Source organism: Hippoglossus hippoglossus, chromosome 6, assembly GCF_009819705.1.
Source record: "Hippoglossus hippoglossus isolate fHipHip1 chromosome 6, fHipHip1.pri, whole genome shotgun sequence".
In the NCBI taxonomy this organism is placed as follows: domain Eukaryota; kingdom Metazoa; phylum Chordata; class Actinopteri; order Pleuronectiformes; family Pleuronectidae; genus Hippoglossus; species Hippoglossus hippoglossus.
The window spans coordinates 7467118-7484365 of NC_047156.1; the positions used below are offsets into that span (position 1 = coordinate 7467118).

General features: G+C 47.1%; 1 protein-coding gene across 6 annotated transcripts in view; it reads right to left on the reverse strand.

Moving 5' to 3' along the window:
• Positions 1 to 5328: 5328 nt before the first annotated feature.
• dusp8a (dual specificity phosphatase 8a) overlaps positions 5329 to 17248 on the reverse strand; it is a 44145-nt gene continuing 32225 nt past the window's right edge. For 5 of the 6 annotated variants that reach the window (XM_034587074.1, XM_034587077.1, XM_034587076.1 and 2 more), the window contains exons 4-7: positions 10226 to 10392; positions 9957 to 10116; positions 9477 to 9600; positions 5329 to 9107 (exon numbers count right to left, since the gene is read on the reverse strand). In XM_034587074.1, coding sequence (XP_034442965.1) covers positions 7874 to 9107; positions 9477 to 9600; positions 9957 to 10116; positions 10226 to 10392 — 1685 coding nt within the window. In that variant the 3' untranslated portion in view covers positions 5329 to 7873. Of the gene's footprint in view, positions 9108 to 9476; positions 9601 to 9956; positions 10117 to 10225; positions 10393 to 16032; positions 16780 to 17248 lie in introns of those variants that run through there. The other variant, XM_034587078.1, reaches the window with a different exon arrangement.

The following is a 17248-nucleotide window of genomic DNA, read 5'->3' on the forward strand; positions in this document are numbered from 1 at the left end:
TGTGTGTCACCACCACAGACCAACGATTACGGTCGTCTACCTCTTCCCTCACTCGCCTCCATCATTCAGAGGGATGAGGCAGTGTCTGACCTTGAGTTAGCGGAGCCACATCCACCTGAAGCACTGTCTTCTTCTGTGCTGGTCCGGGATGTGGTTTTTTAGAGGTGCAGACGCTGGGATATGGGATATGTGCTGCTGTGTGTTGCTGACTGTAGCTGCAGGGACAGTGTGTGTGTGTGTGTGTGTGTGTGTGTGTGTGTGTGTGTGTGTGTTGATGCATTGATGGGGTTTTGGACCTGAGCAGAGAGTGCTGATGGGGCTGACGCTGAGAGAGAGGCAGTTTGTTCCACCATTAGAAAGACAGAGACAGATGTCAGCACCAACAGCTGCTTTTGTCAGCACTTTGTGTGAGTACACACACACACACACACACAAACACACTAACACGCACACAGTGACTGACAGTAAAGAGGGTGTGCCTCACTCATACACAGAGAAAAAAGAAGTTAGAACCCCCCCCCCTCTCTCAGTTTTTCTTTTTGTCCATTCATTTAGTTTGATTCCTGAAATGAAACCTGACGACGGACAGACTGATGTGCGTTCACTCTGCTGCCGGCCTGTCTGCTGAATCTAAAGTATCGATCGCCTCTCACCTTCCTGTCGGAGGACAAACCCGAGCTGCTGAGTTTGACTGGGAGCCAGCAGTAGGTGGCAGCAGTCAGTTATGCAGTGAGTTCTCAGGATGACAGCATCTGTTTCCTGGTGCAAACCTCTGTGTGGGGGCTTCATCACCTTCATCCTCGGAAGATATAATAAATCAGCCTTTGTGGTTTTATAGAAATCAACTGGGTGGATCTGTAATTGTTACTATGACCCATTTCTGTGAGCTCTGTTGTTGTTGTTCATGTAAGAGGCCCCAGACCGCACGGTTTGCCTCTCGCAGACTTTCTTTGTTTTCCACTGATTTGCCCGTCTAGACACCCCCTCTTGTCTTGCTGTAACGCTGCAGTGTGTAACACACAGGTGGCCATGACAACGCTAACTGCATTAAGCTGGATTACCTGAGGCCTGGTGAGCCCCAGAGTCAGGCAGGGATTCCTCTTCACCACACGCACACACTCTACAGCCTGTTGCTGCACAGAATGCACTAATTATCTCCCTGCGTTCGTTTCAACATGAGTTACAACTCAGTCGGACTTATGAATGCACTGATGAGTGCACGAGGGCAGCAGGAGGAGGAGAATATTGGACCCATGTGTTTGTACCAAGGCTCCTCTTGGCCTTACCGTGGAGGAGAGAGGAGCTACCACAGGCCCTCAGCCCGCAGAGCTCGACTTTTCGACCGCTTGCGTGAGAGATGGATAGGGATGCGAGAAAGGGAGACAGACAGAGACAAATACTAGAACGAGCAGGCTGCCAGACAACAGGGTTATATAAGGACAAGCGTTTTCCATGGAAAAAAAAGGGCAAGAAATGCTGTTTGGAGTCAGCCATCCTTGGTGACGCGTGGAAAAGAGTGGAATGCTGCGCTGACGCAACTTTCGAGCAGCGTTGGTGTGTAATGAGTGTGCGTTTGAGATGAAAGTGTGTGAAAAAACGGGGGCAACACAGAGAGAAGAAAGAGAGAAAGAGAAAACGGGCATGTTCTGTGAAAAATATGTGCATGTAGCGTGTGTGAGTGCACTTTAGATGTGTTTGTGTGTGAGTGGAAAAGTGGAGAGAGAGAGAGTGCCGCAGCCTGCTGACGTAACGGCTCCTAACTGTTTCCATATAGAAGGCCTGGGAGCAGGCGCCAGGCAGCCCCTCAGCATGTGTCTGGTACCCATCAGCCACCAGGAGGAGGAGGAGGATACACAGTCGTGCATTTACACACATGCAACCGACATTCATGCAACACACTGCATGTGTGTATGCATGAGCTCGGTTCCACGTAGGAACAGAAACATACACTTACATAAATGCCACATGCATGCACGAATGCAGATGCCAAGCATTCATGCAAACATGCACATAGAGTTCATACAGACAGGAGATATATCAAAGGAAAAATCTGAATAAATGAGTCGAGAAACAAAACAAATGCAGACATTCAGCTCTCCACCACCATCATCAAAATCATCTATAAGTTATGTAAATTACATTTACATGTGCACTAATGTCCCATGTGGTTTGAGAAGGTATGTTCATGTTCTCATTATGTCCAATAAAATCATTGGAACTTAGTGTGCGGTCATCATGTCTTCAAAATACTTCACTGCAATAAGCAGCATTTAAGTTTTTCTGTGTATTTTCCAGACAACTCATGCTGACTTGAGCAGTCTGTGCCAAGCCATACATAAAACATTCATTCATATACACACACGCACATACACTAACATCATAAACATGTGCAAGTAAATATATGATGTCAGTGAAATGCACACATCCGATATCTGCACACACAAACACACACACACAAACACACACACACACACACACACACACACACACACACACACACACACACACACACACTTTTTTGTATCCAAAAGCAAACATTTACTTTCTTGCAGGCTGACTGTTTGACCTTGACTCTCCCATATATTTGTTTTAATGAAAAAAACACGCCAAGCAAAGTAGCATTCAGGAACTTCATTCAAAAAGAACCGGAGGAAATTTATGAAATATTGCATCGGAAAGGTATTTGAGGAGGGAGAACAGAACAATGGCAACAGGAAACCTGCAGAGAAGTGCAGACTTCAGCACAGCGGAGGGGAGACTGCAGACGGACAGGTTACCCGAGATACAGATCCGTATAATACAAGCTGAGGGCACCTTGAAACACACACACACACACACAGACACACACACATATATATATAGTGTATACACTGAGGGAGCATATTGTGATGGGATTATCCGTTATGATCCAGGTGATAAATACACACAACATGCCGAGCAGGCCGGTCATTACAGGGACAATGAAAGTGAGAAGGTGGGATTTGCTATGTATTCCATTACCGTGGTGGTCTTGTCAGGGAGAATTCCCTTGATGACCATAAAATAAACACACACACACTCACACACATGTATGCATGCACATGAAAAGCAGGGGGACTCAGCTGGAGATGCTGGTAATGCCATTACCTCCGCCGGTGTCCTATTGGATTCAGTGAAACGCTCATTAAGACAGTATTGTGCTCACTGAAAAAGGCCAAGGGCCATCTGGTTTTGCATGTGTATATGTGAGTGTGTGTATATGTGAGTGTGTGTGTGTATGTGTGTGCATGTGTCTGTTGAAAGGATTTGCTCCATCCTCCTCCTTACCTCACTCGTCAGACCCAGAACAACACACTGGTTCTCCTGGCTACATTGAACCAAATAGAGGGGCTTTGGGAGTGATGCTTTGTTTGTGGAGTTGTGGATGTACTTTGATTGCACGAGGTGAAATTCCACCATGACATCATGAAACCAAAACTGCCTTTGTTGTCAAGCCCCCATTGAGAGGAGTCGATGAATTGGCCCCCCGCTGGATTTGGACGCTGTTTTTTTGTAACATCGGTGTACACTGTGTTCTCTGGGGGGGCAAATACCTCTCTTTGTCTTTCTCCTTCTCACACACACACACACACACACACACACACACACACACAACGTCATCTCATTCTCTCATACCCTGGAGGTAAGCACTGTTCAAACACATCACATCATCGGCAAACACCACACCCTCACCAACCGCCCTCCTACGCCTGTGCCCACAGACACAGTCGGATAAGGAAGAGGTGGAGCGGGTGAGACGGAGGGTAAAGACCAGAAAACCCGTGGTGTGTGTGTGTGTGTGTGTTGGCACAGAGAAGAGGAAGCAGACGGATAATGTGTCAGTCTGACAGAAGACAGGGAACAACTGCCTGACGCTCCTTTGAGGCGTGGTTGTACACGTCCTTTTCCTATTGTCACACATACACACACACACACAGTCATATTCTTCCATAACCAAGGCTGAAAGCAACAATTTTGTGAGAAACCACGTAAATTCTACGATTGGCCTTGACACCATGTTTGGAAACCCCCTACCAAGGCCCCATGCCGCTAGCTGTCAGCCAAAAGCTTAGTAATTTTAGAGGTTGAGTTGAAGACTAGCACGTCCACATGTGCCTGAGACGACTGTGGGGGTTCTCTATGCACTTTGTGTGGAATTTTGTTGAAAATTAGTTTGAAGCCTGGAATGATGTGGTTTGGAGTCAGTGCAGTTTGATGTAGGCCCTCCCCCCCCCAGGTTCCTCTTGCCTTAGGCCCTTTAAAGTCCTTTGGAACGCTCCTGTCCATCATGTCTCGCAGGTCCTCCTCTTTGTCCTTCATGGTGCTTTACAACCACCCACCTCTCCTCACCATTTTTCTCCGCTCACTCCAACCGGTCGAGGCAGATGGTCGACCACACGGACTCTTGTTCCGCTGGAGGTTTCTTCCAGTTCAGACAAAGTGCTGCTCATTGTGGGAACTGTTGGGTTTCGCCATCATTTTTTTAAGGTCTTAACCTTACTATGTAAAGTGCCTTAAGATAAGGTTTGTTATGATTTGATGCTATATAACAAAAATTTTATTGAATTGATGGAGGCACAGAAAATTCACGAACCCATGTGTGTACTGGCATATCTTCAGCAGTAGCTAGCATGCTAACAATGTCAGAAGCCTTTGTACTACTCGTTTGAAGTTGTTGCTAAGCTGACCCTCTAACCAATGCAAAAAGGTAATAATTATACCAATTAAATGTTGTGTATTTATATAGTACTGTAAGCATTATACACTTGTTTCATTTCAGTTTCTGCTACACGTTCATATACTCCACAGCTTCCCACAAACTTACTGTATTTTAGTTACTATTTAGATTTTACTATAATGTATCTATGCTACATATGAAGCTACAGCTAGCAATATTTAAATTGCTACCTTTAATTCCTATCTTTTTTTCCCCCCACTGTTAATATTTACGTTGATTTGTCGTCATCATTTGCAATATTTTGTTGTTGATTTCATAACAAGGTGGGCGTGTGTTTCTAGGAAGTTTTTGAATGCATCTTCTCTGCTAAATAATTCACCAACCATCAGCGTAGGGAAGCATGTGGCATTGCCAGTGTCTGGAAGAGAAAAATCAATAAAGCTGTGTTGTGTGGTCAGAGTGGACTTTGTTTAACACAAAATCAATAGCAAGACTCCAGGACTCGGGGATGTTGTAATGTTGTTGTTCATCTGTTGGGTGGATTTCCCTTCCCGGGCCCTGTTCACCCCGCATGCATGCACACAAGAAGAAGAAGATGAAGAAGAAGAAGACGAAGAAGAAGAAGCAGAGAGGAGTTTGTATTTTGTCATGTCTGTATTTTTGTCTCATTTTCACAAAACATGTACAGGGGAAGGAAAAGCCTTTCAATAGAACCTGAGGTATTTTTGCGTCAAGCAGCCTAAGGTATCAGGATTTTCTTTTAAAAACTCATCTAAATTCATCAGTGTTCTTAGATGCGTTGCTATTTACACTTAATAATAATAATAATAATAATAATAATAATAATTCAATAACAGCAATTTTAGCAAATGGGACAGCCTGCATCATCTTTGTTACATGTCATAAATAATTCTAACAACATTTCTTAAAAATATAGGGACGAGGGGTGAGGAGCGGAGAGGTTGCTCGAGCCTCATGGGAACACAGGAATCTATCCGAACTTACTGTAGCTGCAGCAGCACAAGGTCAAAGGTCAAAGATCGCCAGAGAGAACGGGGTCAAAGGAAAAACTAAACACATTTTACATTATAAATAAATAACCATCTCTCACCAGAAGCGCAAAGTTTTCATTTCTTCCCCCTCAGGATGTGAACATCCTCTTTTTTTCCCCCCCTTTTCTATTTGTTACGCTGTTGTTGTTTTTTTAATCAAAGCTTTGGAAAATAGGAAATAAGAATAAAAAAGAAAAAGAAAGAGAAAGCGAGGGAGCTTTACGGACATGCATTGTGCTGATGTACCAGCAGCTATGTGCCCTGTGTCGGGCTTGGCTCACTGAAAGATCCCCTGAGAATGAAAAAAGGGCGTGTGTGTAGGGCCTATGCTTTATATGTGTGAATATAAGTGCATACTGTATGTGTGTGTGTGTGTGTGTGGGTGTTGGTTTCAGCTTTGGTGGGACACACTGCGATGATGACTGATGAACTGGTGCTTGCTGGGAGAGGTGCGAGTGTTTAAATCGTATACCTGTGAAAGAGCATGTGTCTGTTTGCATATAGTTGTTGTAATGCCAGACTTCCTGGAAGTGGCAGAAAAGGATTGGCTGTGTAAGAGCGATCGTTGCGTGTTTGGCTACTCTGTCGTTCTCTGCACGATCAAAAAAAGGTGTTTTTAATCAACGCCTGAGCCCTCCATCGTGACAAATGGATGAATTCCCACTGCAGACGAGCCAAAAACAGAAACGCCCGCTCTTACAGATCAGATCTCACCAGAAGGACGTCTGCACCATCCTCCATCAAAATAGGATCGTGCACTGTCGAACACTTGGCTTTCTGAGTATCTTGTTGCTTGGGTGTCAATGAAAATCAAAGTTGTTCATCAGAAACCAGAAAAGTGCATTTCAAAGGTCATACATCACTCTCCCCAAAGAAGGAACAAAACATATTGCTTTCTTGAATTTGTTGAATGTGTGTATTTGTATGAGTGTGTGTTCATAAATACCATACAGCAAATAATAATAATAATAATAATAATAATAATTCAACAAAAGAAAAAAAAAGGAAATAAATCCACAAAACATTATATTATTTCTCATTACCAGAATGAACCAGTACAATAAATTAAAACGATAACAACAAAAAAAGTCCATTAGAAGTCCATTAAAATTGCTATATATATATATCCGTATTGTATATATAGTATTTTGTCTGTCAGCCTTTCTGGTGCATGCTCAGTGGTGACCAAAGGGGGCGGGGTGGGGTCTGAAGAGGAGCTGAAGGGCCTTTAAACTGAACCCTTGTCACCGTCCCGAAAAATCTCAGTCCCAACACACCGTTAACACTGGAAACAAGGGAGCCAAAGTCAGGAAAGACACACTGTGCTTTGTAGGGTGGGGGGGGAGACATGACACCGCCTGTCACTACTTAAAAGTCTTTTCTTTAATAAAAAAGTTGAGGATCCTTCATTGTTTGGATGCAGTACCGCCTGTCCATCAAGTCCCTGGGATCTCTCTCTGCCTTGTGCTGTGAGCGATGTGATGAGACGGTGCCGTTAAGGAGTCTGTTATCATCGTAATGCAGAGGCTGCAGCGGGCAGAGCCACTGGGGAGGAGGGGGGTGTGGATGCTGCCGTGCGAAGGTTTCGAGGCGTTACGACATTGGGGTGAAGCTTTTGGGAGGAAACACGGGGCTTGGTTTCAAATCACAAGCTATACACCCACTGAAGCACACAACATTTGACCACAGGCAAGCAGTTTGTGTGTGAACTCTGTCAAAACAGGGGTTTTCTATATAATAAGGATGCAAATGTCACTTTCCCCAGAGTCTGGGACAGAGCTCAGAAACGTTAAGATTTTCAGTACCTAGAGTATAGTCAGCCCCCCCTTTACCCGAGCTTTCTTCAGATCTGTACGAGAGTTCAGGATGGTTATGGTCAGCTAAGCACCACATCTTAGGCTCTGTCTGTCCAGGTGCAAATGCTAGTTAGCTTGCTAACCTTTTCACATTAACTCTCTGCTTGTGTATCTACTTGTCCTTCTCTCAGTTGGAGTCTTTAACACTGTCTGAGAGGGGAGCACAAAAACATCTCTTCTGCTCCTCCTCATTTGTCCTCTTCTTGAACTCCTTCTAACCAGGTCCATTTTTGTCCCCAGGGGACAGCTCTGCTCATGCCCATTATCTGTCAGGATACCTCGATGATCTCCATGCTTCCAGAGAAGCTTGACTGCTTCCCAATCTTCCCCAGCTCTTCTCTGGACCGTGTCTCAGAGATGCCCTCCTCGAACTCCATCTGACAGCTGCGTCGCTTGAACTGCTTCTCTGACGCAGCTCCGCTGTTGTTCGAGCTGTTGGACATGGACACCGTGGACGACGACGTGGACTCCCGGTGGTCTCTCTGTGTCTGTGGCGGTGAGGGCTTCTCCCTCTGGGATTTGTCTCGTAATCGCACACCTTCGCTACACCCAAACGCCACATACGCCGAGCTGCTCCCAAACCTCACCGACGAATCCTCTCCTCCTCCATCTCCGCCACCTCCCAGCTCCATCTCTCGCTCACCGCCCACCTCTACCCCAAAATGCCAGGGAGCATCTGTGGTGGGGGTGACAGGCGTGACAGGAGTGGTGGCCTGGACAGTGTCTCTGTGTTTGGTCCACATGGCCCCAGACCCCACGGTGGGCAGGGATGGTAGTGAGAGGAGCAGGGAGCCCTTTAGGTTCTCGTCCAGGGTGGAGTTCTTGTGGTCCAGCGACAAGCTGAGGGACTGAGGAGGTTGGTGTGGTTGGGAGTGGACTGGTGAACTGCTGGAGCTGTGCTTAGCTTTTCTTCTGGGTCTGGATGAGGAAGAACTCGACCGATGGACTTCACTTCCTCCGAACCCCAAACCTCCGATGCTGCCCCCGCAGCCTGGTGAGGGGAATGGTGAATCAGAGGAGCTGGGGCTGTCTAGGACGGGCGACTGGGAGCAGACACCGTTGGAAGTGCCTGTTCCTGGGCTGTCAAGCTTACACAGCTTAGGGACGTCTTCAGAGTGTGTGGGGGCCAGGCTAGGGCAGCGGGGACTGTTGGGGGAGTAGACAGATTTAATGTCCAGGGAGAAGGAGCGTTTGAGCCGGTTAGTGTCCATGATCCTCTCTGCAGAGAGGTGCAGGCCGTTGAAGCCTTGCTGGAGGGAGGTGGGTGACGGTAGCTTGGGCTCTGCTGGGATGTGTGGCTCTGCCACCGATGAATCATATTTGCTGTGGTGACCGTTCATTTCAAAACCTGTATCAACTCCATTAACCTCTGAGTTTCCAGAGATTTGGTCGTCAGGGGTGGAAGTTAAAGCTTGGAGTATTTGCAGGCCCTTCTCAAACTCCAGCAGCTGACCAAGGAAGTTGAAGTTGGGGGATATTGACGGCCTCCGGTCCTTTACAAACCTGTTAGGAGGAAAAAAGTTGAAAAATATTAGTGACAACAAACGATTTTTAAGGCAACTGTTGTGTGATAAGTGCACTATGTCTAATGAACTGTATGAATTCATGACTGTTTGAACTGTTTCAAGGGGAGAATTACCTTCGATGCATTAGACATAGTGTGTGAACAGTTTTACTGATGCACAATACCTAATCCTGTGCTAGTGTTGTTCAGACAAGGCAACTCAAAGCCTTTTGTACACTCTCTGTTCCCTAGCAGCCATCTAACAATTTCATTTCTCACGACTGGAGGGGTGGGGGTGGAGAAAATTGTCTTTTTACTGAGGCTGACACCTTAGCTCAGCTGGTGGTGGATGGGAGGAGCGAGCGTACCTGTAGGCGTCGTCTGATGACAAGCCCATTGTCTTCATGATGTATGCGATGGCGATGGTTGCTGAACGCGAGATTCCAGCCAGGCAGTGCACAATGACTCTGCAGTTTGACACCTTAGCTTTGTCTGTTGAGGGGAGGAGAAACGAAAAAGATATGAATACACACAATCGTACACAAATGTGCACAACACTGCATATCCCTGACAGGTCTCATCTTTAGCACAAAGTCTCTATTGAAAGCAAACTGACATTTCCTGGAAGAGCACAGGGGGTCATCGGATGTGTTATACCTGACGCTATTGTTGCTTAAGCTGCACGTGAGCGTTTTGTAACCGTGACAATGAGCGGATGTGTCGTGTTGAGTATCGTGCATTCTTTTACACATAACTTGAGCTGAATTTACTTTGTTGAAAAGATAGTCGTCTTAGAGGCTATTGTGCTAAACTTCACCAACACATTATGTTATTTTCTATCCTCTTACCTATGAATTCATTAGTTTTGTCCAGCCAGGGAAGCAGTTTCTCACAGTAGTTGTCATTGACCGGGATTCGCATGAAGTGGCTCTCACTGATGAAGTCCGGCTTGGGGCAGGTGTTGCTGGCATTCAGCACATAGGTGATACCATTCTGAGCCATCAGATCCTGCAGAAGAAGATACAAGGGTTTATATATATATATATATATATTTTTTTTTTATGTCAGTTATGTTTCCTTGATGGCAATAAAACTAATAAATAAATCGTAAACCTACCTTGTTGAGGACGTCCTTCTGTGAGCCCAGGTAGAGGTGTGGCAGGATTTGAGTGGGCCCTACATTAGCCACAGGCAAGCAGGGCTGGGACAAGCTCATAGGCAGAGCGGTGGCAGGCTTCACTTCACACAGGCCGGGGAAACAGGAGGAGAAAGCAGCAAAACCTCCTGCAGAGAGAGAGAGAGCGAGTAGAGAGGGGTTTAGGTCCACTAATGGTTTTCCACACAGCAGTTACAAAACAAACTGGGAACTCTGCAAACACTCCCATGAGCTCACCAAGAGCACTGAAAAAAAAACATTGCACCACCATTAGCAGAGCATACAGACGCTCTTTTGACTTTCAGAGGTGAATCTGGGCTACAGCGTCTGGGTCCTGCTTAGTGCAACAGGAACAAAAAAAGAGGCTCTCTGGGCTTCTGTGTGCGAGTTAGGTTAAATGTTGGGCGGCTAGGAATGCGTGTCTGGCCCTTTAAGAGGCGGGCGGCTCCACTTTTGGCATATGTGTACATGAGTGTGTGTGTGTGTGTGTGTGTGTGTGTGTGTGTGTGTGTGTGTGTGTGTGTGTGTGTGTGTGTGTGTGTGTGTGTGTGTATGGGGCTCTGTTTCCTGCATGAGCTCATGTCCTGTAGCAGAGCATTGCGTCAGGCTGAGGGAATGAAAGAGGCCACAGGTGCAGGGCCAGGACAGAGGCCCAGTAACATCCCCCCGTCAACAGCATAGTGCACGCACGCGCACGCGCACACGCACACACACACTAACAAGATGATACACTCCAAAAAGACTCAATCTGATGACATGATCACATAATCTTGCAGTCAACATAAGCTCAATATTCACTCTCACTAACTATAACTCTCATGCACATTGACACACCATATGAGCACGGCACTGCTCGTGCACACACATACACACACACAAATAGCCAAACTCATCATTACATCTGTAGTACAGCGGTTGTATAACTAGAGTGGGGGCCGATGAGGGGAGGTGGGGGTGAGTGTGTGTGTGTTGAGGAGGGTAATGACCTCGCTCAGGAGCAGCGAGGAAGGAGGGAAGTGCTTCAAGGAAACACTGAGCCCCAGAAAGGAGATTAGAACCTAATCTACGTTCAGCCCTGCCTGACCCAACATGGGACGTAGTGCACGCACACGCACACGCGCACACGCACACACGCGCACACACACTGGGCGATCACAGAGTGAGAGTAAGTGAGACATGACATCACTGTTCCAAAGTAGCACACACAGCACAGTGCAGGACATTGCCTTCCGTTGTAACACACACCCAGCTGCACTGATCATGTAGCAACGGCTGGCCAACACACACACACACAGACACACACAAAATGTCAGCAGAATATACTGCAGTGTGTCTTCTACAGATAAGAGATCTGGGACAAATAATGAGAAGCTGCAAAATAAAAGATATGCAAGTAGTCAGAGGAGAGCAGCTCTGGCGTTGGGAGCTATTTGTGAACAACGCAGCTTCTGAAGCTGGATGCATCCTCATGACCCAGTGCTATTCTGGGTGCACTGCCCCTTTAAGAGCAAAGCGAAGAAGGCCCGTCTGTTTCCAGCTATTAATGGCTACCAGCGGAGCGATGACATCAGCGCTCCACATGGGGGGTGGAGTGGAGGGAAGGATAGATGGATAGATGCAGGGAGAGCGATCAGATAACTTACAAGGTACAAGAGGGAAAGCTTAACGCAAAGAGCGAGACGTTGAGGGATCGCTGCTGTGCGAGCGTGACTCTGTGATCTAACCTTTTAGGCCTCTAATAGAGTAGACTAAACACACATTTGCAGTTTTGGCTTTAGACGGCACTGGCACTGTAAATCTCCACCAGAGCCTCTTTCTAGTGATCCTCTGGGCGGTGCTACAGTGTCACTGATTGATAAAACAGAGGGAGGCAGGGTAGTTCTTGAAGGTTTTCTTCCTGGTTCCCAAGCTGCTGGTATGGAGCCTGCACGCACCACACACACACACACACACACATGCAGAGAAAATAAATGGTGCTACATATATACTGTATCTCTGCGAGGAGGAAGCTGTTAAATCAACAGGAAAAGCCTCACGTCACACTTCAACCATTTCCCTGTCGATGCAAGGACATTGTTAGAGAGATGTTAGAAGGGCCGAAGACAGGATGTTCCACTGTAGAGTCGCTGTTTGTGTATTTAACGCTGAGGAGAAAGTGCGTTTGTGTGTACGAGGGGGAAGTGAACACATGAATGAAAATAATCTCCTAAAGATATTCTCGCCCTTTTAATCTTGTGTGCGTCTGTATTAATAATTATAGACGTGATTACTGTAGCTTATCTTGTGTTAAATAAATAGTGAAATGGCAGGAAGGCTGTGGAGCCAGTGTGCGACTGGGAGGGAGTAAGGGGTTACTGGCATAAATGGAGACTGGAGTCAGAGATAAGAGTGTGTGTCTGCCTGCCTGTTTTTTAAGGGCCATTTACATTACAGTCACATTACGTCAATGCAATTACAAACACCTACTGTGAAGTCAGAGGTTTGCACAGCAACCGCTAATGGACGTCAGTCACAGAGGAGATAGCATGTTATTGTCACCTTGTCAACTGACCCCGCTCTACTTAGGGTTGTCACGATGACGAGGAAAGGCAGTGATGTTGATGACAGTTGGCTCATCGCGTCCCCGAGTGATGTCAAGAGTGAATAAAACACAAATACTGAGCGTCCAAAGGGCAGATGAACACACAGACATACAGTGAGCACTAAATAACCCATAGCCTCACATTCTCAAAAGGAAAAACGATGACACATCTGTCCATTCCAATCTAGGCGCACAAAGAGCACACATAAACTAACACAGTGTGTACATTCACACTGAGGTCACTGAAAATACCCTGTGACACACACGCCAGCCCAGCTGTCCGCAAAGATGACATCAGAGAGTCAACTGGGAGAGATGAGTTCACCTTCAGCGCGGCGTGATAATCAGCGGAGACTTAACACGCCGCTACATTAAACTAAAGATATAAACAGAACCACTTGGAAAAAGTGGCTACGAAGCTGAAGCCTCCACTGCGGTGTGATTCGAAAATGAACTTGTGCAGAAATAAGAGCTCCTGTGGGGAAAAACCGTCGCGCCGAAGTCATGAGTTTGCGCCGCATAACTTTAACTTCTGGGCAACTGCATCCCCTCTCTTGCACTTCGCGACGTCATGTATCTCCAACTTCTGGAAAATGTACTTGGACAGGATGTGACTAACCCAATTTTGAACACATGCTCTTGAAAAAAAAAAAAAAAAAAAGTACCTCGGGTTGAAAGAAAACACACAACCGGGAAGGAGGGCACTGTGTCGCCAGCAGCAAAATGCTCGCCAGCGGTGACTTCCTTTTTCCGTTTTCCTCTGCCCACTTCATCACTTATACAACTGCTTATTTTCCTCTCTCGCCCCATCACAGCCGAGCACTCAGGCCTCCTTTGTTTGCTGCTACAGCGAGCCGGTGGTCTCTCTCTCTCTCTCCTCATCAATCATTTCCTTCCACTAATCTAATATTCACGTTTCAGTGTAGGACGTTTTGCAGGTTATTATTCTAACACACATGAAACACAGGCGCGTGTTTAGCAGAAGACGTTTGAATCAAATTCTGCTCTTTTCTTGGAGCCGTGCCCGCCAAGCAGATCGATGTGGGGAGCTGGAAGATGAATGGAAGTGGGATCCCGGAGATATTGACCAGATGGACGGAGACACACAACACCTGCCTGGCTGTTGTGGTTAATGGGAGCTGTGCTGTTACATCACTGCTGTTGCTACAATTGACTGCCTCATCAATACGAGCTCACCCCCCCATCCATCCCACCTCTGTGTGGCTTTCAGTTGGCCTCTTTAACTCGTCTGTTAATGGCGAGGACTCACACACACACACACGCACACACACACACACAAAGACACACACACATAAAGGCAGGCAGGCAGGCATGTACAACCGTCCACAGCCTGGGGGCATTGATCTGCTTGAATAACTACCCCGCACCCCTCAATCGCTCCCTCTCTGTGGTTCATATCAGGGGAGACATGACGCCATCCTCTCTGCCCCTCCAGCTGTCCCCCTATACTATGAGGGGGACATTAGCATTTCAATGTGAACCCCCCACCCCCACCGCCCACCACCTCCCAACATGACATCATTGCACACATGTCCCCACTCAGCCTCACAAAGGCCGCGCTGCAGCCTGGAGAGACGATAGGAGAGGGTCTGTTTTAGGGCAGCGTCTGTCAGGAACACGCAGATTGACAGGCTAGTGGGATGAGGTCATTGCTTTTCAATGGCCGTGAACAACTGTAATGTGTCATCCTGGCTGATGGTTAAACCGTTTATTGTTCCCCCTATCTCGCAGAGGCAGATAGCAGGAATATGTCACTTTGATCAGATGCTGTTTCAGCAGTGTCACGTTACTGCAACATGGGACTATAAACCCTCCTGTAATTTAGCCTGCGTTCACACATCTATTTCAAAATAACATGTGACAGACGCTGTTCTATTTTCATCTGCTGAAGGCAAATGTGTGATTTTTCGTTCTTTTGGTTGTTGCTAGCTTTCTCTTCACTTCAAGCAGCAAAACCTGGCTGTGTGGAAAGGAACTGCACACACACACACGTGCGCGCGCACACACGCACACACGCACACACACACACACACACACACACACACACACACACCTAACAGTGTGAAGGGTGGCAGGTGTGGAGATCTGCTCTGCTAACTGCTTTGAAGAGGCTCTGATGTGCCTGGTGTGTGCATATAGCATCTTAAATTACATGCAAACTTCACTCTCACATCCTTACACATTTATGACCCCCGAGGATTCAACTATAAAACCAGATAATTAAAATTTGAATGAATGAATGCATGAGTAGATATTTTGTGCAGGTATGTGCGCTGGTGCATTTTGCTTCGCATTGCCTCATCGCTCTGTGTGAAGAGGTGTTGCGCTCAACACCTGCAGTGCACGCTGCACACATATTGATAACAGAGTCTCCACAAGACGCCATTCTGCAGAGAGAAAGTGTGCAGGGGCGAGAGAGAAAAGCCAAGAGCAGAGGAAGAGAAAGAGAGAGAGAGAAAGCGCCTTTGTGATGGTTTTACATCTCAATGACCACAGGCTGAGAGAGCATGAACACTATGTCATACGGCTCTCATGCCCCCCCCCCTCATCCCGAGCTCTTTCTCTTTCCTCTTCATCGCTTCTTGTCTTCATGATGTCATCCTCTTAATCCCCCTTCTTGCTATTCTGCGTCTCTAAACACATCAATTGCACAAAACAAAAAGGTGGGAGAACAATTAATGGCTCTGGCCCTGTGATGTTTTCTTCTATAGTGCGCTGTGGTCGTAAATAATATTGATCCAGTGCACGTCCTTAAAATTCACTTCACATCTATCCCTCATCTGCAGCGTGCCTGGACTGGAATACCTCAATACCTGTGTGGCCGCTGAGCCTTTGTACTCATCTGCAGTGCACAAACCGTTATCAGGGGCTTCCCCACCTTCTCATCTTCTACACCTGCATTTAACAACGGTGCATTTTACAGTTTAATCCCCTGCAAGCACACTTTCATGTTTTTACACCCCGACAATTTCATAATGAATCATCTTTTCCCTCCTCACTATGTATGATAGCTCTCTAGCCCCAATCCACCAAGGCCTACATCCTCAACATGTTACTCTCCAGAAAGGAATGTTCTCATGAACTTGCCCGCACGCACGCACACATGCACACGCACACGCACACACACACACCACTTCTTCTCCTTTGTGTCCAGGTGGATACACACCTCGTAGTTCTCTTCCCTCTTTCATTCGGCGGACCCTGATCTTCAGCCTCATGTCTGTGTCCTGGAGGTCCGGCCAAAAGCAGTCCTCTGCTTGGGCAATCACCACATCCAGCGGCATCCCCCAGAACACACGCTCGTCTCACCCAAATGCACACAGATGGAAATGCTCTGGTGCTCTTTTTCTTCAGGGATGGAGCTATCAAAGCCCCCTCCCCTCACTTGGCTGCACAAAAAATGTCAGAGCAAACAAACAGAAGTTCTCCTCAAAGGGCTGACGGAGGTGAACCCACAGTTGACAAAACTCCCACTGGCGCCCAAGTGCACGTCAGCTGTTCCAATGTCCAGGCGGTGACCCTCAGAGAATTCACCCAAGCACAACAAAAACTAGTCCAAATATGTCTCTGGACACGCTCCTCAAGTCCAACTGAGGCCAAAATCCCATGCAATCACCACAAAAATCCGCAAAATGCTCCCGCGACAATATTTAGCAATTCTGTGGTTTTTGCAGAAGAATGGCTGCCGCAGAGCGAGCCAGCAGAAAAAACAAAAGTGAGTATCCTGTGTCGCTTGTATGCCACCGCCAGCTGTAATCTGCCTGCAGCTGGTTTACGGAGCGTCTGTGTGTCTCTCTGAGCCCTCTATCTGTCTCTGAGTGCACAGCCAGAAGAGCAGCCCACTATTGTTGTGCTGCTTCTCTCTCCTCGTCTCTCATTCGCTCAGTTGCTGGTTTACACTCCTCCCTCTCCCTCCCTCCCTCCCACCCTCTCTCTCTCTCTCTCTCTCTCTCTCTCTCTCTGTGTGTGCAAAGAGGATGACGGAGCTGCACTCTCTCTCCTCAAGCTCTGGGGGTGAATGAGCTCACTTGCCGTGAGCTCAGACTCAGCCCTCCCTCCCTCCTGCTCCTCTGCTTCCACCCTTGCACCCTCCCTCTCTTGCGGAGCCAGCACTCCGTCATAGCTAATGTCTAAGGCATGTAACCACATTCCTTACTCACCCAACAAATATGCGGCCACCTCAGGGGCCTAGCTGCAAAGCAGGGATCTATCAGCAGCTATCGTTATACATAACACTGCTGCAGGACGGATTAGTCTCCGTTTTCTGTTTCTTACAGAGAAGTAAAATGCTTAGCTTGATAAACAGAGACTAGTGTTGACATTATGCTCCTCAGCATGAACGAGGGTTTGCATGTTTGGGAACTGGATTTCTCGAAGCAACA